This window comes from Calliphora vicina, chromosome 1 (genome assembly GCF_958450345.1).
Source record: "Calliphora vicina chromosome 1, idCalVici1.1, whole genome shotgun sequence".
NCBI classification, from domain to species: domain Eukaryota; kingdom Metazoa; phylum Arthropoda; class Insecta; order Diptera; family Calliphoridae; genus Calliphora; species Calliphora vicina.
In genome coordinates this window covers 68,916,729-68,942,845 of record NC_088780.1, presented here as the reverse complement: position 1 = coordinate 68,942,845, position 26,117 = coordinate 68,916,729, and the positions used below count along the sequence as shown (strand labels likewise).

The following is a 26,117-nucleotide window of genomic DNA, read 5'->3' as shown; positions in this document are numbered from 1 at the left end:
AATATGTAGCTAAAAAAAAAACACAAAAAATATTGCCTTGTGTGGGAATCGAACAGTCACATTATTTGCTTGTGTTTGATAGTCAAGCTGCTAACTCACTGCTCCATGTACGAGTTATTTTATTGTAAGTTAACAATAGTTTTAACATCAACATATAAATGAATATGATATGAACAAAAAAATTAATGGCTTTGACAGGTGGCGAACCACTAACCTCCCGTTTTCCAGTCAAACACACTAGATAGCTGTGCTAAATGCAAAAGTTCATTACCAGCCTGCATAAAAATAAGTACTTATTCTAGTGAATAAAATAATGTGCTGGGTAAACACCACTCCTTACAAAAGAATGCATGAAATAACTAGTGGTCATTACAAAAATTCACAAAATTTTTCCTGGGACTGTATAGGTTCGACTCTACTATCAAAACGTAGTAAAACCCTATACAGGCAAATCCCGGTATAACGAACGATATGTTGTCAGGCCCATTCGTTAAATTGAAAAATTCGTAATATCGAGATGTTTTTTTTTTAATTTTGGACAACTTTTTCAGTATTGGAATTTAACTAAACGTGTGGCGTTTTGATCCCTAGGTTGGATGAGCTGTGTGACATTAGGAGGAATGATTATCGTCAAAATCGACGAATGAATATCGTATTAATAAAGCCTTCATTGTAGGGGATTTCGATTCTGAAAATGGTTCAACCTGTTGAAAATTAAACTGATGGATAAACATTTAGAAAAAAACAAATTTTGAAGATTCGCCTTAATTTGTGTGAAGATAATTTACAGGAAACACTTAGTCACGATAAAATTTATGTTTTATTTTCTTCAAAATGTTGAGAACTTTGTTATTCCATATTTCGTTCATTCATTTAATTTTTTTACTTTTTCTTTCAATGAAATTCTTCTAAGGTCTCCCACATTTAATTCACATGAACACTTGCACAATTATTGCCTGTTTCACAATATTGAATGAACGATTTCGTTCGCATTCTAAGCGAAAGAAAGCTGATTTTGGATTCCCTACCTTCATGTTTATGTGAATGATTCAGTTTTCTTTCGCTTAGAATGCGAATGAAATCTTTCATTCGATATTGTGAAACAAGCAATTAAAACCACTATAGCAAAAAATTACAGCACCTATTATTAAAGAGAGTAACCATTGAAAACGGTACTGTAACGACTTATTTTCTTATTTTTACATTCTTTATACTTTTGTTTTTTATACTTTCTGTTCGTTATATTGAGCCAGCGTTGCCGCTTTGGTCCAATTGGACCAAAAGTGGTAGATTTTATTTACAAGTACAACGATTGGTAGTTTGGTTGGTTTGTTCAATTTTTTTTAATTTTTTGGTAGGAAATACAATTAATATTTTTAAAATTTATAGTTTTTAAATTTAAAGATAACAAATAAAAAACATGTGTGAAATAAAATAGTTGGAAACCCTGATTATTGAACTCAACCCGCGGCCGTTAAATGTATAACATTTTTGCATTTATATGAAAAACATCAAAATCATAGTGTCAGTGCAAATTAAATGTAAACAAACACTTGTATTTCTTAAACAAAAGGCCGCAAAAAAGTTATTTTTTTTACAATTTTATTTAATAGTTAAAATATGTAGTATTTTTAGATATCTTTCAAAAACTACAAGACTGGCAATTGATGCTGATGGAGAAAACCAAACATCAAACGGCAATGATAGAAAATAAATATGAATAAAATATCTATAATTTTACTTTTTTGTAGTGAATAAAGTTGCAACTTTTTGATTGGTAGCAGGAGAAATATGGAATTTATGACAAACCCTAATATAATAGCAACTTAACGAGATATATAAAAATCGATTAATTATTTTCGAATTTATTCACAATTAAGTGAATTCGCTCATTTTCACAAAATTTTACTTTTTTGTTTGATATACATTAGGGTGGCCCTTAATAAACGAAAGTTGGATTTTGGCCATTCTCACCCCCTAGTTTGGTGAACATTAGTAAAAAAATCATCCTGAAAAAATGGTGAGAAAAAACAAACAAAATCAAACAAAAAACCAAATTTTTAACATTGATAACCTTATATATCGAACTTTTCGAATATTGTACGCTCAATACAGCGTTGCCACAAAGAAAATATTTTTCCTACCAACATACACTCTAAAACCTACCAAATTCTGTCCTATCCTACCAAAAATTTAATTTTAAATTAATATAAGCATTTGATTACACAGGACAACAAAATCATGTTGTTGCTATTACATGCGGTTTTGTCATAATGCAATAAATCTGAACAATTTCTGCCGATTTCGATTTTTCATGATTTTTATAAAACAAAAAAATTGGATATTTTTACATAAAAAATATATATTTTTTTTTCAAAATTCAGTCAATCGAAAGAAGAACCATTACGTACTCAGTTTTATGTATGTATATTAGGGTGGCCCTTAATAAACGAAAGTTGGATTTTGGCCATTCTCACCCCCTAGTTTGGTGAACATTGGTAAAAAAATTATCCTGAAAAAATTTTAGGTAAATCGTTTCGGGTTAAGACGTGCCGCAAGCTCTCTGAAGTTTTGAGATGCATTTACAAGGGAAAAAATGAATTTTTTTCAGTTTTTGTAAAAATTTTGCCATTAAAAAATTACTTTTGCAATTTAATTTAAAAGAATGGAAATGTGTACGTAATTGTTGTTCTAATGAGACATAAAAAACCGAAATTGGTCAAAAAATGTTAAAGTTATTAAAAATTCGCCGGGCCATTAACGTGTCTCAGGCAACTAGAACCAGAAATGTAGGAACAAAATTAACATATTTTGATAAATATCAAAATAAATTTCGGGTCTTTATGTCTCATTAGAACGACAATTACGTACACATTTCCATTCTTTTAAATTAAATTGCAAAATTAATTTTTTAATGCCAACATTTTTACAAAAACTGAAAAAAATGCATTTTTCCCTTGTAAATGCATCTCAAAACTTCAGAGGGCTTGCGGCACGTCTTAACCCGAACCGATTTACCTAAAATTTTTTCAGGATAATTTTTTTACCAATGTTCACCAAACTAGGAGGTGAGAATGGCCAAAATCCAACTTTCGTTTATTAAGGGCCACCCTAATATACATACATAAAACTGAGTACGTAATGGTTCTTCTTTCGATTGACTGAATTTTGAAAAAAAATATATATTTTTTATGTAAAAATATCCAATTTTTTTGTTTTATAAAAATCATGAAAAATCGAAATCGGCAGAAATTGTTCAGATTTATTGCATTATGACAAACCCACATGTAATAGCAACAAAATGATTTTATTGTCCTGTGTAATCAAATGCTTATATTAATTTAAAATTAAATTTTTGGTAGGATAGGACAGAATTTGGTAGGTTTTAGAGTGTATGTTGGTAGGAAAAATATTTTCTTTGTGGCAACGCTGTATTGAGCGTACAATATTCGAAAAGTTCGATATATAAGGTTATCAATGTTAAAAATTTGGTTTTTTGTTTGATTTTGTTTGTTTTTTCTCACCATTCGTTATATCGAGCATACAATTTTTGAAACGTTCGTTATATAAGGTAGTCAATGTTACGATTTTGACCGTGCGTTAAATCGGATATTCGTTAAAGTGAGATTCGTTATACCGGGATTTGCCTGTACTCAGTTTGTCCATTTTGGTGACCGATTTTTTTATGGTCCCCCAAAGTTTCTGAAAATCATTGGGTCCTCTAAAATACATTTTGTTAAATTTTTTTTCCAAAAAATAGCTTTTTCGTGCACTTTTGTTGAAAAAATATAGGAAGAAAAATTTATTTTTTTACTTTTTTTAAAATAACTTCCAGGGTCTCCTAATTTTTCACTAACAATGTTTAGCAAATTTGTAGCTACGGTAAAGTTGAATAACTCTTGAGAACATATCAATGCATTCTGAACGTGTCTAGTCACTCTAAATATCACATAAAGATCACTTTGTACCTGAACAATTTTCGTTTTTACTATTTTTTGACTCTAAAACAAAGATTTTTTGTTAAAATAGTATGATCAAGTCCACACTTCTACGTTGTGCAGTATTATTTACTCGGATGAGGTGTTCGGAAAGGGGATCAGTGGGTGGACCCTCAATGTCACACATTTAAAAAAAATCGCCAAAAATCCATTTATGATCCGAATGAGCTGAAATTTAAAATATAGATAGTCCTTGTTTTTTTTTAAATTTTGCTCGATCTTTTTTTCGTATTTTATATATGATGGACTTGCGAAAGATCGAAATTTTTTTTATATGTGACGTATATTTGCGATAAAATTTTAAAGAAAATAAAACGAACCTGATAACAATTATTTCGTCCCTATAAAAAGTTACACGCATCCGAAGTTGAAGCATATTTTTATATATTTCTACTTTGTATGAGTGTGTTTTTTAAGTTTTTTCCCAAAAAAGTCTCCATATTTTTCCTTTTATAAAAAACTAATTTTCTTCGGGACTATATATGATCTAGAGAGAGAACTTAAGGCAAAAACGTATAAAGTAAAATTTGACTAACTTAAGCGGACATTGTACCCCCCAGCCCTATCCAAACTTGGCCAATTTTGAAACAAAATTTTAGGTTTGACTAAAAAATTCTAAAAACGCAAAGCACCTATCCTCACAAAATTGTCAAATTTGTATAGCCCTATATGTTGTTTATAAACATACAAAACGTTTTTACTATCATACTGTAAATAACGTCAAAGTGGGCTATTTTCTAAAAAAACTCAGTTTTTGGAACACATTTTTCCCGTTTTAGGAATTTTGGTGTTTGAAAACAAATAATGGCAACATTAGTGATGCCATTTACTTAAGAACATTTAGATCTATATTACTTCCAAATTTTATTGTGAAGTCTGTAACAGTTCAAATTTTACATTAATTCAAAGTTTTTATTTTTCTTGATGGAAAATCACCATTTTGAAATATTGTTAGTTTTTAAGGTAAATGGCGTCCAAAAAAAAAAAACAAAATTAATTCGTTTCACTAAAATGTCAATCTTCAAGTCATAGGGTTTCCACCGATATCAAAGACTTAATAAAAAGTTTATATTTACTCTTCAGAAGCTCCACAGACCTTGGCCACTTTCACAAATTTTAAAGTTTTTTCATATTTTGCATCAAGCCGGTCTTGCGTGATCAAGATTGGATAAAGTGATGCGCCCGGATCATACCGAATTTGCGCATTCTTCGTTATTCCAGCACAATAGAGAAGTATACACTCGAACATATATTTTTAACAAACAATTTTTGTTTTAGAGTCAAAAAATAGTAAAAAAAAATAAAATTTTTAAGCTACAAAGTGATTTTTGACAGTTATTTAGAGTACCTAGATATGTTCAGATTGCATTGATATGTTCATAAGAGTTATTCAGATTTACCGTAGCTACAACTTTGCTGTAGTAGTGAAAAATTAGGAGTCCCTGGAGTTATTCTAAATAAATTAAAAAAAAATTCTTCCAATATTTTTTCAACAAAAGTGTACGAAAAAGCTATTTTTTGGAAAACAATTTTAACAAAATTTATTTGGCGGACTCTTAGTTGTGATTATTTGTCATTATAAATCATACCAAATAATTAATAAAACTCCATTATCAGATTTCAAAATATTTCAAATTACGGATTTTGGAACGTTGTTATTTCTGAAAAGGACTTTGTACACTAAACTAACGAAATGAATAATAAAATAAAATTTTAAGAACAAAACACACTAATGATGTCAAATTGATTGAAAGATGGTATGCACATCAAATTCAACTTGACGTTTGGTAAAATCATAACTAAGTTTATAATGAATCATTATTAAGATTTTGCTTAACTTCTAGAATTCTGCGGAATTTAATTTTTATAGTTTGATTATGTGCAATTTATTCTGAAAAAGTTTTTAAGTAAACTCATCGTCCTCTATTATTTAGAATCATTGTAATTCTTAAAAATATCAATCTAAATAGGTTTATATTGTAAATCAGCAGTTTAGGTTTCAAATCAGACCAATAATGTTTGTACAATAAATATAAAAAATGCACAAAACCATGAGATTTCTTAATTTTAAACCTAAATTTTTAAAACCGGTTAACCGAGTGATAAAAACCGGTTAACAGAAAATCAACATTTTAAATTAACCGGTTCGAAAAAACCGAGATTTCGAAGAAAACCGGGTTTTCGGTTAACCGCTTTATAAACACTATCTAAAATGTTTAAGCCGTCATTTTTAAAAGCGTTTAATTATGAAATAATATTTAAGAAAAAAATAAAAAAAAATTAATATTTTTTCCGAAATCAAAAATGTTGTTGACTTTTTTTTCAAAATGGGGCCTTTTTTTCTTAAAAGAAAGCTTCGATACTTTCCTTGAAGACCTATTTGGTCGCTTAGTGGGATGCGAGTTCGATGTCTATCAAAATAAAAGTTGTGTAAATCAAAACATACAATTTTTGCCTTTTTTGCAAAATCAAAAACTTTGTTGACTTTTTTTTCAAAATGGACCCTTCTTTAATTTTTTTTCTATAAAGAAAGCTTAGGTCTTTTCCTTAAAGACCTTTTTGGTCGCTTAGTTGGATGTGAGTGGGATATCTATCAAAATAAATGTTTTGTAACTAAATTTATTTCTAAAATAACTGCACATTAATTTCAAATCAAAAATTACCAAATATTTTTACTCCATAAGTAATTAAGCATTGAGAAAATCTATTTGTATGACATTTAAACTGCTGATTTAAAAAGCCCTTTCGTACAAATACAACCATTACAATAATTCTAAATAGTAGAGGACGATTAGATGTTGAGTCAACAATAATTCAATAATTTTAATGATTTTACCAAACATTAAATTGGATTTGATGTACTACATATAGATTATTACTTTGCTTCCATAAATTTCAATGTGATACCCTACAAGAGTTTCGCAGTGAAGGGAAATCTTTGACCACATGCTTACAGGCAGATGTACAGGACGGACATCGTAAAATTATATCATATTGTAGTCTAGGGTATAATTTAAAAACGTTTAAATTGGTTAACCATATATTTCGTTTATTTAAAGGTGATAAATCCAGGTCTGATCTTCTGGTATCTCCTATGATTTCTCTGACTGTTGGATTAACATTGGTGGTTTTGGTGGCAGGATTGGCAGTTATTTTAGCACTTCGTGTTCCATGTAATAGTTCTAGACGGAGGCAAAAAGAATTTCCCAATGAACAGGATTCCAGAAATGGATCGCCTGGACCAAGTGAAAAGAGTTCAGGTAGTAAGGAACTGGAAGGGAATGATGATGAAAAAAACCCCGATGTAGTACCCGAATCCATGGATCCTGATGAACAAGTAAGTTGTAATTTTTAATAAATTTTTAAATCTGAAACATACATATTTTAATTTATTTATATTAATTAAAAAACAATGTTCTCTTATGGAGTACTAGCTTTTTAATTTTTTTTCACTTTATTTAGAATAACTTCCAGGGACTGCTAATTATACCCTTCACCTTCGTGAGAAGGGTATATATAAGTTTGTCATTCCGTTTGTAATTTCCACATATAATTTTCCGACCCTATAAAGTATATATATTCTGGATCCTTATAGATAGCGGAGTCGATTAAGCCATATCCGTCTGTCTGTCCGTCTGTCTGTTGAAATCAATTTTCTGAAGGCCCCAGATATCTCCGGGATCCAAATCTTCAACAATTCTGTCAGACATACTTTAGAGAATTTTGCTATTTAAAATCAGCAAAAGCCGTCCATAAATAACGGAGATATGAGCAAAAATCTGAGACAACCTCTGAAAATTTCATCAAAAACCACAATGTATTGCATGCTTTGACAAAAAAGCAACAAAACGTATGTTTGGATGTGTATTGGTTTCATTGTTTTGCGTATTTTGTTTGTTTTTTGTTACTTTTGGCGTTGTTGTTGTTTTTTATACAACTAAAAGTTTGTTTGGTTGTGTGTTGGTTTTTTCGACAAAAAAGCAACAAAACGTATGTTTGGATGGGCATGCTTTGCGTATTTTGTTTTTTTTTTGTGTTTTGTTTCTTTTGGTGTTGTTGTTGTTTTTTTTACAACTAAACGTTTGTTTGGTTGTGTGTTGGTTTTTTTGACAAAAAAGCAACAAAACGTATGTTTGGATGTGCATGCTTTGTGTATTTTGTTTTTCTTTTGTGTTTTGTTTCTTTTGGCGTTGTTGTTGTTTTTTATACAATTAAACGTATGTTTGAATGTGTGTTGGTTTCATTGCCTTGCGTATTTTGTTTTTTCTTTTGGTGTTTTGTTTCGTTTGGCGTTGTTGTTGTTTTTTGTGTTCTTGATAAATTTAGGATGCTGTACGCTGAAAGTGGGCAATGTACATACATATGTATATACTAATTATAAAAAATAATAATGCATCCACAACAAAGGTGAAGGGTATATAAGATTCGGCATAGCCGAATATAGCACTCTTACTTGTTTTTAACTAACAATATTTAGCAAAATTGTAACTACGGTAAAGCTGAACAACTCTTGTGAACATATAAATGCAATCAGAACATGTCTATGCACTCTAAATAGCTCACAAAGATCATTTTGTACCTTAAAATTTTTTGTTTTTTACTATTTTTTGACGCAAAAACAATTTTTATACCCTTCACCTTCGTGAGAAGGATATAATATATATAAGTTTGTCATTCCATTTGTAATTTCTACATTTTTCATTTCCGACCATATAAAGTATGGATCCTTATAGATAGCGGAGTCGATTAAGCCATGTTCGTCTGTATGTCTGTATGTCCGTCTGTATGTTGAAATCAATTTTCTGAAGACCCCAGATATCTTCGGGATCCAAATCTTCAATAATTCTGCCAGACATACTTTCGAGAAGTTTCCTATTTAAAATCAGCAAAATCGGTATACAAATGGCTGAGATATGAGGAAAAAACCAGGACAACATCGATTTTTGATCGATCATTTGCAATCCAGACTAGTCGCAATGTATCAAATTGATATCAATAAAAAAAGGCGCGTTTAAAAATAATCTCTTCACTTTTTATTTCGAAAACATAAAAACAATATTATATGCAATTTAAAGAAGTATTTAAAAGAGTAATACAGAAAAAATTTCAGTAAAAATATTATTTTATTAAAAAATAGCTTAAAATTTAGAGTGTTTAAAAAATTTACAATAAAAAAATGTTTGCCTGTATCAACCAGATCAGAAAAAATATTTGTTAACCAGAATTTTTTTTTCACCAAAAAAAAAATTTTAAATAACAATTAAAAAAAAAAATTTACAAAAAATGAATATAGCTCTCTTACTTTTTGTTTGTTAAAAAAGTATGATAAAGAGTACACATCTCTATTGTGCTGCAATAGCTTAGAATAGGCAAATCATTATCAGTATGATTCGGGAATCTCACGTTACCCAATCTTGATCACGCAAGACCGGCTTGATGCAAAATTTTAAAAAACGTTAAAATTGTTGAAAGATTAATATTTTAGTAAAATTAAATAATTTTATGTTTTCTCTGACGTCATTTACCTTAAAAATTAAAATAATTATAATATGTATAGGGATTTTCCATCAAGAAAAAATGTAAAATTTAAAGGGTTACAGACATCACAATAAAATTTGGAACTAATATAGATCTAAATGTCCTGAAGTCAATGGCATTATTATTGTTTCCACGGGGAAAATGTGATCCAAAAACTGAGTTTTTTTTAGAAATGTGCCCACTTTGGCGTTATTTACAGTGTGATAGTAAAAACGCTTTGTATGTATATAAGAAACATATAGGGCTATACAAATAGGAAGTGAATTTTAGTATCGGTGCTTTGCGTTTTTAGAATTTTGTTTCAAAATTGGCCAAGTTTGGTTAGGGCTGGGGGGACAATGCCCGCTTAAGTGATTCAAATTTTACTTTACACGTTTCTCTCCAGATCATATAAAAATTTTATAAGTCCCGAAGAACATTTTTTTCTATAAAAGAAAAATTATAGGGTCTTTTTTGGGAAAAAACTTAAAAAATACACTCATACAAAGTTGAAATATATAAAAAGATGCTTCAACTTTGGATGCTTGTAACTTTTTATAGGGACGAGATAATTGTTATCAGGTTTGTTTTATTTTCTTTTTATTTCACAAGAGTTGTTCAACTTTATTGTAGCTACAACCTTGCTAAATATTGTTAGTAAAAAAAATTAGGAGTACCTGGAAGTTATTCTAAAAAATTAAAATACTGAATATCGATTTAAATTAAAAATTGGAATAGAAAATTTTAAAAAGTCGACTTTTGGTTTCAGTTATAGGTAGCAATTAGGGTATCCAAATTATTCGATTTTTCTCTTGTTCGAATAATTCGAATACGAGATTTTAACTTGTTCGAATAATTCGATCACACGTTTAAAATTAATCGAATTATTCGAATAATTTAATTTTTTTAAAAAAAGTAAATAATGAATTTTTGATGTAGGTTTTTTAATATTTTATTGTTAAACAAAAAAACAGAAATAACGTTAAAGTTAACAATTCAAGTTAATCTATCAACTTCGGGTATTGTGGACTATGCGTCTAATGTGGACCAGTGTCTTTTTTCAGAAACTATTGAAGGTATGATAAAACTGATTTGTCGTACATTTTACAATTTGTTTGAAACGACAATTGCACATTTGCTTTCATGAGTAATTGATACCCAGGAAAAATTTTGTGAATTTTTGTAATGACCACTAGTTATTTCATGCATTCTTTTGTAAGGAGTGGTGGTTACCCAGCACATTATTTTATTTACTAGAATAAGTACTTATTTTTATGCAGGCTGGTAAAGAACTTTTGCATTTAGCACAGCTATCTAGTGTGTTTGACTGGAAAACGGGAGGTTAGTGGTTCGCCACCTGTCAAAGCCATTAATTTTTTTGTTCATATCATATTCATTTATATGTTGATGTCACTTTCAGTTCAGTTCTAGTTCAGTTCGGACGTGTTTATTTTTACTCCGAGTTAACTCGTTATTTTAATGTATCTATCGGAAAATAAATATAAATATCACCTGTTTATTATTTACGCGAAAGGACGCTTTTTTTTTAATAATATTATTAAATAAAAAAATCAAAACAACAACTAAAAGACAAATAAGTAAAAAAAAATTCTTTATATTTTTTTTCTTTTTTTGAACCTTTTTTGTGCATTGACTATTAAATAAAGATCAAGAGTGTTAACGAAAGTAATTACAAATACTCTTAAATGAGTCTCTTCAACGAAAACAGTGAGCGAAGGTTAAGTGTAAACGGCAGAAATGCATACGTTACAGTTAATGTAGACGAAAAAAATATAAACAAAACAAACAGAAGAATAGATGACAACTTGTTTTTAACAGCCAAACCTGTTAACCGCGCTCGTTCTTGTTCCCCCGCATTGACAACAACTAATGATTGTCAAACAAAAGAAAATTCAACTCAATCAGAAAATAAAAATATTTTATCTATGCCTGAAAGTATGCTAGCTATATCAGCTTCAGATACGAAATCCACCACACTAACTACAAATAAAATTAACCCATTAAGTGGCGCTGTACCCAAGATTAGTCAACCATTAAATAATGAAAATAAATCCCAAATACAGGTTGGAATGGACCGGTATATTACAGTATTAAAACGGGCACGAAGTCCCAAGTCCTCGAAAGCGGCACCCTTGGCCAAATTATATAAGGATAGTGAACCTCATAGACTAAACAATGAAAATCGTTTTTCTATTCTGGAATGTGAAACTAATGAACCAGTAAATAAAATCCATTCTACAAAACCACCCCCCATTTACTTGAGAGAAAATAATTCGAATCCACTGGTTCAGAGCCTGATCTCATTAATAGGAGAGAACTCTTTCTACGTAATCCCAATCAAGAAAGGCACGATTCATGAAACTAAAATACAGGTCAATAGTGAAAACGATTATAGAAAGGTTGTAACATATTTTGAAACTCAAAAGAAAAGTTTTTACACTTATCAGCTGAAAGGAAGCAAGGGTCTACAAGTTGTAATAAAGGGTATTGACTGTAATGTTGAACCACTCGAAATAAAGCAAAGCTTAGAAGATAAAGGCTATAAGACAAAAAATGTGATAAATATTAGAAATCGCGAAAAAATACCCCAACCACTCTTCCGTGTTGAACTTGAACCCGGTGACATAAACCTGAAAAAAAATGAAACACATCCCATATATAACTTGAAGTACTTATTGCATCGTAAAATTACGGTAGAAGAACCACACAAACGATTTGGCCCCGTTCAATGTATGAATTGCCAAGAATATGGACACACCAAGGCATATTGCAAATTGCCACCAGTATGTGTCATTTGCGGGGAGTTGCATAACACATCCCAATGTAACAAATCTAAAGATGATCCTAAAATAAAAAAATGCAGCAATTGCGGAGGTAACCACACAGCAAACTACAGGGGTTGTCCTGTCTACTCAATTGTTAAAAAATCACAAAGCCAGAAACCAAAGACTTTCCCCGCTCAGCCATTAAATAACATCAATTTGAACTACCCCCCGTTGCAACAGACATATGACAACAAAGTAACATATGCAAATGTACTTAGAAACAACCAAACTCAGCCGCAAGTCCGTCAACCCCAAAACGAAAATATGAACCCAGAGGTAAGAGAGCAAACGCCAATTTTCAATTTTACCCGACTAGAATCTACAATAGAAACTCTTGTGCAATCGGTAAATAACTTTACAAACTCAATGAGTAATATGATGCAAGAAATGCTTAAGATGCAATCAATGTTATTGCAGGCTGTGCTTAACAGACCATGAACTGCCTAAGAATATGTTTTTGGAATGCAAACGGCATACGCCAACACAAAAACGAACTCGAATATTTTTTAAGAAACCAACAAATTGATGTAGTGCTGGTTTCTGAAACTCATTTGACGTCCAGAAGTTCCTTTCGAATAAATGGATATGTAATATATGACACCAAAGATCCCAGAGGTAGAGCATGCGGAGGCTCGGCAATTTTAATAAAAGCTCGAATAAAACACTACTTAATGTGTGATTTTTTGCGAAGATTATCTTCAAGCTACTACAATCTGTCTTGAAGGGTTCAAGCTTACAAATGTACTTACAATCAGTTGAGAAATAAGTAGTAAATTCACAACAAGAATATGTAGCTAAAAAAAAACACAAAAAATATTGCCTTGTGTGGGAATCGAACAGTCACATTATTTGCTTGTGTTTGATAGTCAAGTTGCTAACTCACTGCTCCATGTACGAGTTATTTTATTGTAAGTTAACAATAGTTTTAACATCAACATATAAATGAATATGATATGAACAAAAAATGAATGGCTTTGACAGGTGGCGAACCACTAACCTCCCGTTTTCCAGTCAAACACACTAGATAGCTGTGCTAAATGCAAAAGTTCATTACCAGCCTGCATAAAAATAAGTACTTATTTTAGTAAATAAAATAATGTGCTGGGTAACCACCACTCCTTACAAAAGAATGCATGAAATAACTAGTGGTCATTACAAAAATTCACAAAATTTTTGCTGGGAGTTACTTGGTAGAATTTAATGTTTGGTTGTTTTATATAGTTAAAGTGGACACGTAGTTTTGCATATATTTGGTAAGAATTTAAGCACATTTATATTATTAGATAAAAATAATTTGTTACCACTGTAACCCAAGTTCGTGTAATGTGGACCACTTAAATTACTTCATTATGTACTAATGGTCCATATTACCCGACAATAACTATGTACTTTGTAAGCAATCTCTCTAAGCCAAGAACGCGACTTTTTAGTTTGTATTAATAAAAATATATTGAAATTAAATTTTTTAATCATTCATGATTAGCTGGTTCATGAATTTTATGTATTAAATACTAGTCCACATTACCCTCATATAGTGGTCCATATTACCCTCCAATTTTTTTAATGCTGGTTTTTGGGTTCCTTACAATATTTTCACATAAAAACAATTAGAGAATACATTAACTAATTTATTGCTTCACAACTTTTTTAATATCCATATATATTGTGGCTAGAGATGCTAATTGGGACTGATTTTTGAAAATCCCGGGGTTCGGGATTTGGTAAAGAATCCCGAAATCCCGACTCGGGGTTTCGGGAAATCTAAAATCCCGAAAATTATAAAACAGAAACGTACATAATTATGTCTTAACAATTGAAAGAAAATTTTTTATTTAGCAATTAATTTTTATTTGACACTAAAAAGCATAAAATACTTGCGTCAGTACATTATATAAGAAGAAATAACAATAAAGTATGTACATTAGGGTGGGTCGATTTTATTCACGAAAAATCGTATAGCAGAAACGCATTCTACAGAAAATTCTAAGAAATTTTCCCCAAGAAACCATAGGTCTAAAATCAAATTTTATCTTGCGCATTTCGCCTTTTATCCAATGATATTTCATTATTTATTTTTTTAATAGTTTTTTTATTGGATTAAATACGAAATTCGAATGATAGGATTTGATTTTAGACCTATGGTTTCTTGAGGAAAATTTCTTAGAATTTTCTGTAGAATGCTTTTCTGCTATACGATTTTTTACTTTTTGATCGTCCATACGAATCGACCCAGCAGTACCTTAACTTTTAGCCTTTTAGCAATCGAAATATTTTCATTTTGTTCGAGCTCCTCTTCTGAGATAAAATCTATTTCATTTGAAGAGAATTTAAATTGAGTTTTGTTAGACAACTTACAAAAAAAGGCGAAGAATTGATTTTCTAGAGCCCCACTCAAGGAAAACCAAAAATACCGTTTTCACAAATCTGTCCAAAGTTTGATATCATTGTCAGTGAACGTGGCTAATTTGAAATCAGACAGAGCATTAATGTTCTATGAAATTTTACTATTTCTTAAATAAATTTTCAACAAATCAAGCGATTTCTGAAATAAATCTGATTTAAATAGTAGATCTAATCTGTATTTAACCCAAATTTTTACTTGTCAAATATACGAGAAAACATGAATTTTCATTTTGACGCTTACAACAAAAAAACACTCTCATACAAAAAATAAATGACTTTTTGTAAAACCGATAAAACTATATGAAAGATAAAGAACGGCACATATTTTGTATTACTCAGTTCAAAAAACCCGGATTTTGAGTTATCACGTTGTTGCAGCAAATGAGCGATTTGTATTTTTGAAAATCTAATACAAATTTTGTTTAGACGATGGAATTGTATTATGATACTTGAGTTTTTGACAAATATTAATACTCAGTATTGCCGTCTATGAATACCTTAAGCACTATTTAACAATAGCGCCATCTAAATATCAAATTTTAGTTCTAATTCAAACTTAACCGTTCTAAGCATTGGTAGGCGTTCATATTGTTGAGATTACGAACATTTTCGTGAATTTACACGTACACAACCCGAAAGTAAACAAAACACACAACAAGAGCGTAAAAAATACAAATAACTCATTTAGTTGCAAACAACCCAGCAAAAACTTCGCTTACAAATCTACAATGTCTTTTTAATAATGTCTTTTTTAATAACTTACTTTTTAAGTAGTAAAGTCTGTAGCATGTAACTGAAATGTGTTTTTACACTGGTGTTGGATGTTGTTCTACGTCTACTAAAGTAGCTAGCACGCAACTAGTTTCCGGCTTCTATCTCGTCGGCAATCGGGAGGATTCGTTGCTACTTTAAGTAGAGTAAGCGTTGACATGCACAAAATTATTTTTGTGCGTGCTAAATTTCTTTAGAAAAGGAACAGTAACAGATAACAAAGAGAGACAAATATAAAAGAAAACGGAAACGAACATTAAACATATTGAACTGCACTGTGTGTTGATGGTAACACAGTATTATTCCCCTCCCAACCATGATCATACAAGGAAAAGCGTCAAATATTTAGTATGATCCCAAAGATATTTACCCTAACCAGATCAGTTCACCAGGAACCAATTAAAAACAGCTTAGAACTGCATTTTTAAATTCATGATATTTATTAACAAAAATGTATCCTTAAACATATTGTTAAAATAAGCAAATAAAATCAACTAATATTGAACATATTAAAAATTAAAGAAAAAAATTATCGCGTGTTTTAAATATTATTGCAAAAATCAATATAAATTTATAAAAAAATGTTTTTCATGCAAAAAAAAATAGCAAAAAAAATTCTGGTTCTACCGGGATTTGAACTCGGGTTTAAAAAAAAATAAATAAAAAAAAAACAAAAATATTTGGCTTCACCGAGATTTGAACCTGGGCTTAATGAGTGGTAGATTATGACTCATACCAATAGGCTATGGTGAGTTTTCAAAAATTACCGGTTAATTATTTAATTAAATATTCATGTAATATTGGACAAAATAAAATGTTAAAACTCAATATTACATGTTATTACATGAAATTTTGTTTATGGATTTCTTTTTTTTCCAGTTAGTTATTTTCAACTTAATAAAATAATTAAATTGTTTTATTTAAATAATTTCATTATTTTATTAATAAATATAATTAAATTACCCCTTATTTTGAAGGATTTTAAATTTAAAAATTCGAATATTTAATTGAATTTGAACAAAACATAAAACATTACATACACTGATGTCTGCTCATTTTAGCAGTTTTACTCATGTTAACAATATTTAACAGACATATTTTGCTGTAAGAATCAGTGAGTGTTATATGTTAATATTTTTGTTTGTATAAAAAAAATTAAAATAAGATAAAAATAAATAAAGGTTTTGACTTACATTAACAGGATCCCACGTCGAAAGATCTTTCGGTTGCTTCCTGTAGCTGTATATATGGAATTTTTAGAAATTGCTGAGTTTATGTTTCTGTAACATTTTATGTTATTAACATTTTTACTCAAATAATTATTCTGTGTTGACTTTTAATAATGTTTACAAATATTTTTGGTTCTTTTTGACACTTGTTTTAAAAGATTTTTACATTTTTATTGTTAACTTTTCACCACTATCATATTGATTTTCGCATTACATTTTAGTTTGTTTTGATTTTTACAACGCGAGTGAATAAAAAAAATAAGTGAACTATTTACACATTTGAAAAAAAAAAAAGGAATAAAAAGTGAATTTAAGCAAAAAAAAATTAATTTTTAAATTTTTAAAAGAAATTATAAATTGTATATATATATTAATAAAAGAAAATTTTAAATAAATTTATTTTTGATTAAATCATTGTTTCTTTTGTCTAATTTTTTTTTTCCACTTGTTCTTGTTGTTTGGTTTTTTTTTTTTTCCTTTTAGGTTTTGTGATTTTTTTTACTTTTTTCTAGAAATTAAATGTTTTTGATTTTATATTTTTTTATGAAAATTAAAACTTTTTTTAATTTTTCGCACAGATTTTAATATTTTAGTTCAATAAATCGATAATTGTTTTAAAATTTCAATTGGGATTTTAAAAACCTGACATTTTCCCCGCACTTTTCACACTTTTCCTCACTTTTTCCTCGATTTTTACACTTTTCACGGAGGAGACGAGGCTTTCCGTGAAAGTGACGAAGGCACGAATTTGGACGAAGCCTTCCCAGGCAACGTTTTTGTGCCTGGTGATTTTTCTTTTCTCTTGGAAGCTTATGTAGAAAGAAAATGATGTAGGTGTGTGTGTGCTGTAAAGATATTTTGATTTTTGGTTACGTTAGTTTGTGTGTGTGTGTTTGGTTTCTTTTTTATTTTTTATTTTGTATTTATTACCTTTTTGATATGAAACAAAAACGTAATCTGCCTAATTTTTATTAGAAATTGTTCAAATTTACGTTACTGTATATAAAAAAAGAAATATCAAGAAAAGAAATATTGAAATTTCTGATTTGATTTTTTTTATTAGTTTTATTTTAGAAAACAAAACTTACATTTCTTTATTAGATTGTTGTAGGTAAATGGTGGATATTAAATCCAAAAAACGCTCTTTTTCAAATTGAATTACAGCAAAATTTCTTTAATAAAAACAAAATTTAAAAAAAAACAAACGTTAATAATAAAAACAAAGATATTTTAAATCAATTTAACACTGATTTTTTTTTGAATTTTGTTCAAAGTTTTTAAAAAAAATTACTTACAATTTCAGTTTAAAAAAACTTATTTTTTTTCGGCAGAGTAACGACGTATTTTAAGAAAAACTTGTAGGCAGCGGTATGCAAAAAGGAACGATTTTAGCCAATGGCCGCCTTTTTATACCCAATATTCGAGAGAAAATTTTGGAAAACTAATGTTTTTTCAGCATAAACTAACACACACAAAATAAGAAAAACCAAAAATCAAAAATGTCTTCCGTTTATCTTTTGACAAAAGCACTGCATTATCATTAAATACAGGCTGTCAAAAAAAATTTAAATGTCAAAAAAAAAAGTCTCCAAAAACCGTTAAATTTAAACAAAACTCTTCTGAAACAAAAAGTTGTTTAAAAATAAATAAAATTTTGAGTAAATAAGAAGAAATAATAAAAATCATAGATTTTGACTACAAGCGCCCCTACATAACCCCCCAACCAAAATCAGATTTGGGAGCTAAAAGCAGCACAAAGCTGATACCGCTTGTAGTAATTAGAATCAAACAAGAATAGTTAAACAAAAGAAAAATAAGGTTATTGACGTATGTCCTTTGCGTGGTATACACCTAGAGATCGACCATTTAGATCTTCCAATTCGTAATAGCAATTTCCGGTTTTCGCCTTAATGCGTGCTTTAAGAAACGGTGGTGATAGTTTGGCATTGTAACCCTTTTCGAAGTTACTTTGACTAAAGTTTCTTCGGAAAACTTCTTGTCCTACATCGTAGTTTACCTCCCGCGATCGCAAATTGTAAGATCTTTCATTACGCTCCTGTTGACGACTCATATTCTTAGCGGCTCTATCACGTATGACGTTAAACGAATCTTCGCGGTTAAATTTAACTTCCCTATCATCAAGCATTTCAAGTTTTCGAAGAAGTGCATAAGTGTTACCGTTGGTAATCATATGCTGTCCGAACGCCATGTAATAAGGTGATGTACCTATAGAAGCATGCACTGCTGACCGTAGCGAACAACTAATGCTGCTGAGATACTCATCCCAATTACTTTGATCGTGTTTAATATATGCCCTGATTGCTGATAGCACTGAACGATTGACGAGTTCTGATGCATTTGCTTGGGGCGAGTGTACCGCTGTATAAACGTGATTTATCGCGTAATTAGTTAAAAGTTTGTTAAATTGAGCAGACTTAAACTGTGAACCGTTGTCGGAAACGATAATCTCAGGCGTACCAAATGTGTGGAATAGTTCCTCTTCCATATATTTTACCACGACGTCTGCTGTAAACTTCTTCACAGCTTTCAAAAAACAAAATTTGGAAAAATGATCTAATACGATAAAGATTCCGATGTTACCGGTTTTAGACCGAGGATAGGGACCAAGAAAGTCAACGTAGAGTTTCTGGAAGAATCTATACGTTTCAGAGGTTTTACCCATAGGTGGACGCATAACGAAATTCGGGTGTTTAGTTCCCTTACAAACGTCGCAAGAGTTAATGTAAGATCTTACATCGTTAACTAAATTTGGCCAGAAATAGAACCTACGAATCCGTTCTAACGTTTTATTGATTCCCCCGTGAGATGATAAATGACTGTCATGTGCCTTTTCTAAAACTTCCCTTACCATATCCTTAGGTATCCACAATTTCCACGCAAGATCGTCCTGCAGTTGTTCCCCAGAACAGTGTTCAGTACGTCTGTACAGGTATCCGTCAACAATTTTTAGGTCTGGAGTTTTGACAATATTTTCCCTAACTCTGTCCAAAAGTTGAATATAGTTAGTACTCTTGAATTTTTCGGATTGTAAATCCACGAAGACCCCAGAGTCATCTAAAGCGGACAAACTTAAGCAGTTTATTTCAGACAAATCTTCAGTGTTAGTACGCGAAAGTGCATCAGGAACTACGTTTTGGCTACCGTTCCGATGTTCAATTTTAAATCTAAATCCTTGAAGCTTTAAAGCCCATCTTGCCAATCGCGAATTGAGATCTGTTTGGGACATGAGCCACTTTAGTGATGCATGGTCAGTGATCACTGTGAACTCCTGCCCTTCCACATATGCTCTAAACTTTTTAATGCTTAGCATTGCTGCTAAACATTCCTGTTCGGTAACAGAGTAGTTACGTTGGGCTTGGTTGAGCTTCTTAGACATATATGCTATCGGAAACTCTTCACCAGTGTGGCTAGCATCACAGTGTATGAAAAACGGCTGTGTGAAATCTGGACTATGCAACACTGGCGCAATTGTCAAGATGTGCTTCAATTCATCAAAAGATCTTTGAGCCTCTTCGCTCCATACAAACTTCCTACTTGTCCTTAACAAATCGGTTAAAGGTGAAGTAACCGCAGCGTAATTCTTGATGAACTTCCGGTACCAACCGGACATCCCTAAAAATCGTCTGAGTTGTTTTACAGACCTCGGTGTCGGGAATTCAACAATAGCCGATATTTTCTCCGGGTCTGTCTGAATCACCCCATTACCCACTAAATGGCCAAGATAGCGGACTTCCTGTACGCAAAATTTAGACTTTTCTACATTTATTGTCAGTCCTGCAGAACGAAATTGTTTTGAAATTTCCCGTAAGACCTCTAAATGTCTGACAAACGTGTCTGACACGATCAACAAATCGTCCAGATAGACAAACACTTCGGTTCGCAAATTCACTGGTACCACCTTGTCCATTAGCCTCGACATCGTCTGGGGCGCATTGCATAGCCCAAAAGGCATGACCTTGTAATGGTACAAGGGGCGGCCAGGAACCGTAAATGCTGTCTTATCTTTCGACGATTTATCCAACGGGATTTGCCAGAACGCGTCCTTCAAATCCAAACTTGTGATATACTCCGCCTTAGGCAAACGACTGAGGATGCCGTCGATATTAGGCAAAGGGTAAGCATCCTTAATGGTTACCGAATTTACCTTGCGGCTATCTAAACATAACCTAACCTTCCCTGGTTTTCGGACGAGAACTATGGGAGAAGACCACGAGCTGTCAGATTCCTCGATTACATCGTTTTCCAACATCCGGTCGAGTTCGGTGTATATCAGTTTCTCCATTGCTGGAGATACCGGAAAATGACGTTGTTTTATCGGGGTGGCAGAACCAACGTCGATGACGTGCGAAATAACACTGGTCCTACCTAAACCCTCTTTGGAAAACGAGGGAAACGAGTTAATCACGATTTGGAGTTGGTGTTTCTGTATTTCAGACAAGGATCTCTGGTCCGAAATGTTAGACGAATCTATTGATAATGAAGTCGAACTCAATTCGGAAACTATATCTGGTGGCAACAAATCAAAACTATGCCAAAAATCTACACCTAGATATAGGTTTTGGGCTAACGTTGGCACAATATATAAAATAATGGATTCTGTTCTACCTCTAAAAGTTATGTTGGTGGTAACAAAACCTGCAACATTTTGGGATTTTCCGTCGGCTGTTTTAACGACGGATCGTATTTTTCTAAATTCGCGACCAGAATCAAGAAATTCTGCATATGGACGAATGTCGTTTGGTTTGTCATATATGGAACTTAGGAGTTTACGACGCGTATGGTTAATTTTTCCCCAAAATGTTTTCAGACGCTTGGAAGATCTTAATTGTCTTAAGCTTGGAGAAGATTCACTAAAAATTCTTTTTCTAATGGCATTGTATTCGGCCAAACGAACGTGAAAAGGTTTGAAATACGTTGGTGGATGAACTTTCGAGTTCGTAACAGGTATTATAGTATTGGGTTCGGAAATGGATTTGTAAATGGTCACATCAGGTGTATTAGATTCACATTCATGATCCTCTATATTTTGTAAGTCAGGGTGGTTTATTGGTTTAGATAAATCGTTATCTAAACTTGGGTATGTCATAATTGGTGATGTTTTTGGTTCTAGTCGGTATTGGTGTAAGTTGACCGGGTCTGTTTGCGTGCACTTTTCTGTGCACTGGCCCGCAAGTTTTTTGAACCGTTACAGGTCGTGCACGTTGGCTTATAGGCATTTGCTGTTCCGCAACCATAGCAAAACACACGTCTTTCATCAAGGCAATATTGAAAACGATGACCCGATTTCTGACAATTCCAGCAGACAAGAGAAATTGCAGAAATTTCTTCGTCACATGATTCAGAATCATGTTCGTACAATTCATTCACTTGTCTACGTGGAACTAACGGTTTTGAAAGACCATGTCTCTTCCCTACATCCTGCATGAAAAATTCACGTTTTCGACATATGTCGCGGAGTTGGGAAATTGAATTGATTTCCAAATTTAACAATTCATGTTGGATTTCCGGTAATAGATTACGGTGTAGAATTTCCACTAGAACCCTTTCTGGGAGAGGAATCGTAAGGCGATCAGAAATATCTATTATGGCCTCATAAAACAAATCGAAACCCTCTCCTGGTTTTTGTTTTCTGTCGCGAATCATTTCGCGGAAATCAACGTCCGTGCGGGAATCATTATACTGTTCGCGAAGAGCAGTACAAAGTTCTGACCACACGATTCTACGAGAAGCTTTGTGATAGCGCCAGAACCAATCTGAAGCTTTGGACTCAAAAAGAGTCGAAATGTGGTCGCAAAGGATGTCAAAATTTCCACCCAAAGTCTGTTTCGTCAATGCCTCGACCCTATAAATAAAATTTTCGACTGGCATACCTTTTGAATCTCCGGTAAATCGTATTTTCCAGTTATGGATGATATGCCCTACCTTGTCCGAACTCAGCGACATGTTAGCTGTCGACGCATTACTAACTGTAGTATTTTGAACAGAGGAATTTCTACTTGTTGGTAAACCTAACAACTGTTCTAAGGTTTGTTGCTCTACAGATGGCAATGTTAAAACTTGCGGATTTTGTCCTGATACTGAAGGTTGCGTTCGTGTAGGGGTATTACCTATGTATTGAGAACTCAAATTTAGTCGTTGGAATCCAGCTTCTATATTGGATTCGATTAATTTCGTTAAATGTTGGGTGAGTGTTGTCAGCATGGCGGCTTGTTGCGCGTTAACCGTAGCTGAAACAATTGACTGTAATTGGTCAAGTTGACCTAGGGGAGAGCTAATAGACATAAAGGAAACGTTTTGATCTGTCGGTGGGACATTTACTGGTGTAGGTGGAACGGTATTTGACCGATTATTGTCAAATTCCAAAGCTCTTTGAGACTGGGCACGAGTCACAATTGGTGGTGGTGGTACATTGACATTAACGATGGTTGTCGGTTTCGTTGGTTTGGTTGCCTTTAGTTTGCCATTGCAAACTGGACAAATTTGTTTGTTTAATGGAATTTTACCAAAACAGGATGAATGTAAGGGATGACCACAAGGAGGGATATACATAGATCCAGATTCCAAAATGACATCCTTACATGAGACACAATTGGGAAGAACACCACTGGTGCTTTGAGTTTGAGACATGGTAATAAAATATATTGAAATAAAAATCTTAAACTAAAAAAAAATATCAACAATGAGTGTTGAAACAATAGCCAATTTGTAATAGGAGATTATATAAAAAAATTTAACACCGCAATGGCCTTTTTTTTTAAAAAAAAAAATTCAGAGCCAAGCAAGTGTGTTAAGAAATATTTAATTTAATTAAAATAAAAAAAATTTATTAAATGCTTAAAAAAATATATAACAATCATGAATTGTTTGATTCCTGGTTAAACTGTCGGATGGTAATAAAAAAAATGTTCAATAATGATTAAAATTCGTATCCAAGAAATTAAAGAGAAGAAAAAGAATAAGGGAAAAACAGAGAATGGCAGGTACTAGCTTGAATTTTTTTCAAGTAGTCATTTCCACACCATACAAACACAAAAGGGAGTATTATCAATCTTAATACTTAAATTTCCGGTCAGTTTCTAGATCGAGCTCCAGAAATCAGCAATTCCAGGAAATTATGTACTAAGTCGATGACACTACATATTCGACAACAAATATAGAGAACGTATGATTAACATTAATGTCGGTTAACAGCATAAAAAGAGAATACATGTAAATTCCAGACAATTCGATAATCAAACTAGAAAAATTTAAATTTTAGAAAATAGTTTGAGAAAGAACATATAAAAAGAGTAGAAAATTTACATAAATAAGGAGGACCACACAAAAACATGAATTTAATAAATTCAAAAGATGTTATTTTGAGATTTGATAGAACTGTGTGGGCCCCACGTTGGACGTGTGTAGCATGTAACTGAAATGTGTTTTTACACTGGTGTTGGATGTTGTTCTACGTCTACTAAAGTAGCTAGCACGCAACTAGTTTCCGGCTTCTATCTCGTCGGCAATCGGGAGGATTCGTTGCTACTTTAAGTAGAGTAAGCGTTGACATGCACAAAATTATTTTTGTGCGTGCTAAATTTCTTTAGAAAAGGAACAGTAACAGATAACAAAGAGAGACAAATATAAAAGAAAACGGAAACGAACATTAAACATATTGAACTGCACTGTGTGTTGATGGTAACACAGTATTATTCCCCTCCCAACCATGATCATACAAGGAAAAGCGTCAAATATTTAGTATGATCCCAAAGATATTTACCCTAACCAGATCAGTTCACCAGGAACCAATTAAAAACAGCTTAGAACTGCATTTTTAAATTCATGATATTTATTAACAAAAATGTATCCTTAAACATATTGTTAAAATAAGCAAATAAAATCAACTAATATTGAACATATTAAAAATTAAAGAAAAAAATTATCGCGTGTTTTAAATATTATTGCAAAAATCAATATAAATTTATAAAAAAATGTTTTTCATGCAAAAAAAAATATAAAAAAATAGCAAAAAAATTCTGGTTCTACCGGGATTTGAACTCGGGTTTAAAAAAAAATAAATAAAAAAAAATCAAAAGTATTTGGCTTCACCGGGATTTGAACCTGGGCTTAATGAGTGGTAGATTATGACTCATACCAATAGGCTATGGTGAGTTTTCAAAAATTACCGGTTAATTATTTAATTAAATATTCATGTAATATTGGACAAAATAAAATGTTAAAACTCAATATTACATGTTATTACATGAAATTTTGTTTATGGATTTCTTTTTTTTCCAGTTAGTTATTTTCAACTTAATAAAATAATTAAATTATTTTATTTAAATAATTTCATTATTTTATTAATAAATATAATTAAATTACCCCTTATTTTGAAGGATTTTAAATTTAAAAATTCGAATATTTAATTGAATTTGAACAAAACATAAAACATTACATACACTGATGTCTGCTCATTTTAGCAGTTTTACTCATGTTAACAATATTTAACAGACATATTTTGCTGTAAGAATCAGTGAGTGTTATATGTTAATATTTTTGTTTGTATAAAAAAAATTAAAATAAGATAAAAATAAATAAAGGTTTTGACTTACATTAACAGGATCCCACGTCGAAAGATCTTTCGGCTGCTTCCTGTAGCTGTATATATGGAATTTTTAGAAATTGCTGAGTTTATGTTTCTGTAACATTTTATGTTATTAACATTTTTACTCAAATAATTATTCTGTGTTGACTTTTAATAATGTTTACAAATATTTTTGGTTCTTTTTGACACTTGTTTTAAAAGATTTTTACATTTTTATTGTTAACTTTTCACCACTATCATATTGATTTTCGCATTACATTTTAGTTTGTTTTGATTTTTACAACGCGAGTGAATAAAAAAAATAAGTGAACTATTTACACATTTGAAAAACAAAAAAAAAAAAAGGAATAAAAAGTGAATTTAAGCAAAAAAATTAATTTTTAAATTTTTAAAAGAAATTATAAATTGTATATATATATTAATAAAAGAAAATTTTAAATAAATTTATTTTTGATTAAATCATTGTTTCTTTTGTCTAATTTTTTTTTCCACTTGTTCTTGTTGTTTGGTTTTTTTTTTTTCCTTTTAGGTTTTGTGATTTTTTTTACTTTTTTCTAGAAATTAAATGTTTTTGATTTTATATTTTTTTATGAAAATTAAAACATTTTTTAAATTTTCGCACAGATTTTAATATTTTAGTTCAATAAATCGATAATTGTTTTAAAATTTCAATTGGGATTTTAAAAACCTGACATTTTCCCCGCACTTTTCACACTTTTCCTCACTTTTTCCTCGATTTTTACACTTT

General features: G+C 31.1%; 1 protein-coding gene across 1 annotated transcript in view; it reads left to right on the top strand.

Annotated features, from left to right (window-relative positions):
* Window positions 1–26,117, top strand: part of side-VII (sidestep VII) — a 475,559-nt gene that overhangs the window by 384,735 nt on the left and 64,707 nt on the right. The window contains exon 12 of the mRNA XM_065499240.1: window positions 7,058–7,335. Within this exon, the coding sequence (XP_065355312.1) occupies window positions 7,058–7,335 (278 nt within the window). The remainder of the gene's footprint in view (window positions 1–7,057; window positions 7,336–26,117) is intronic.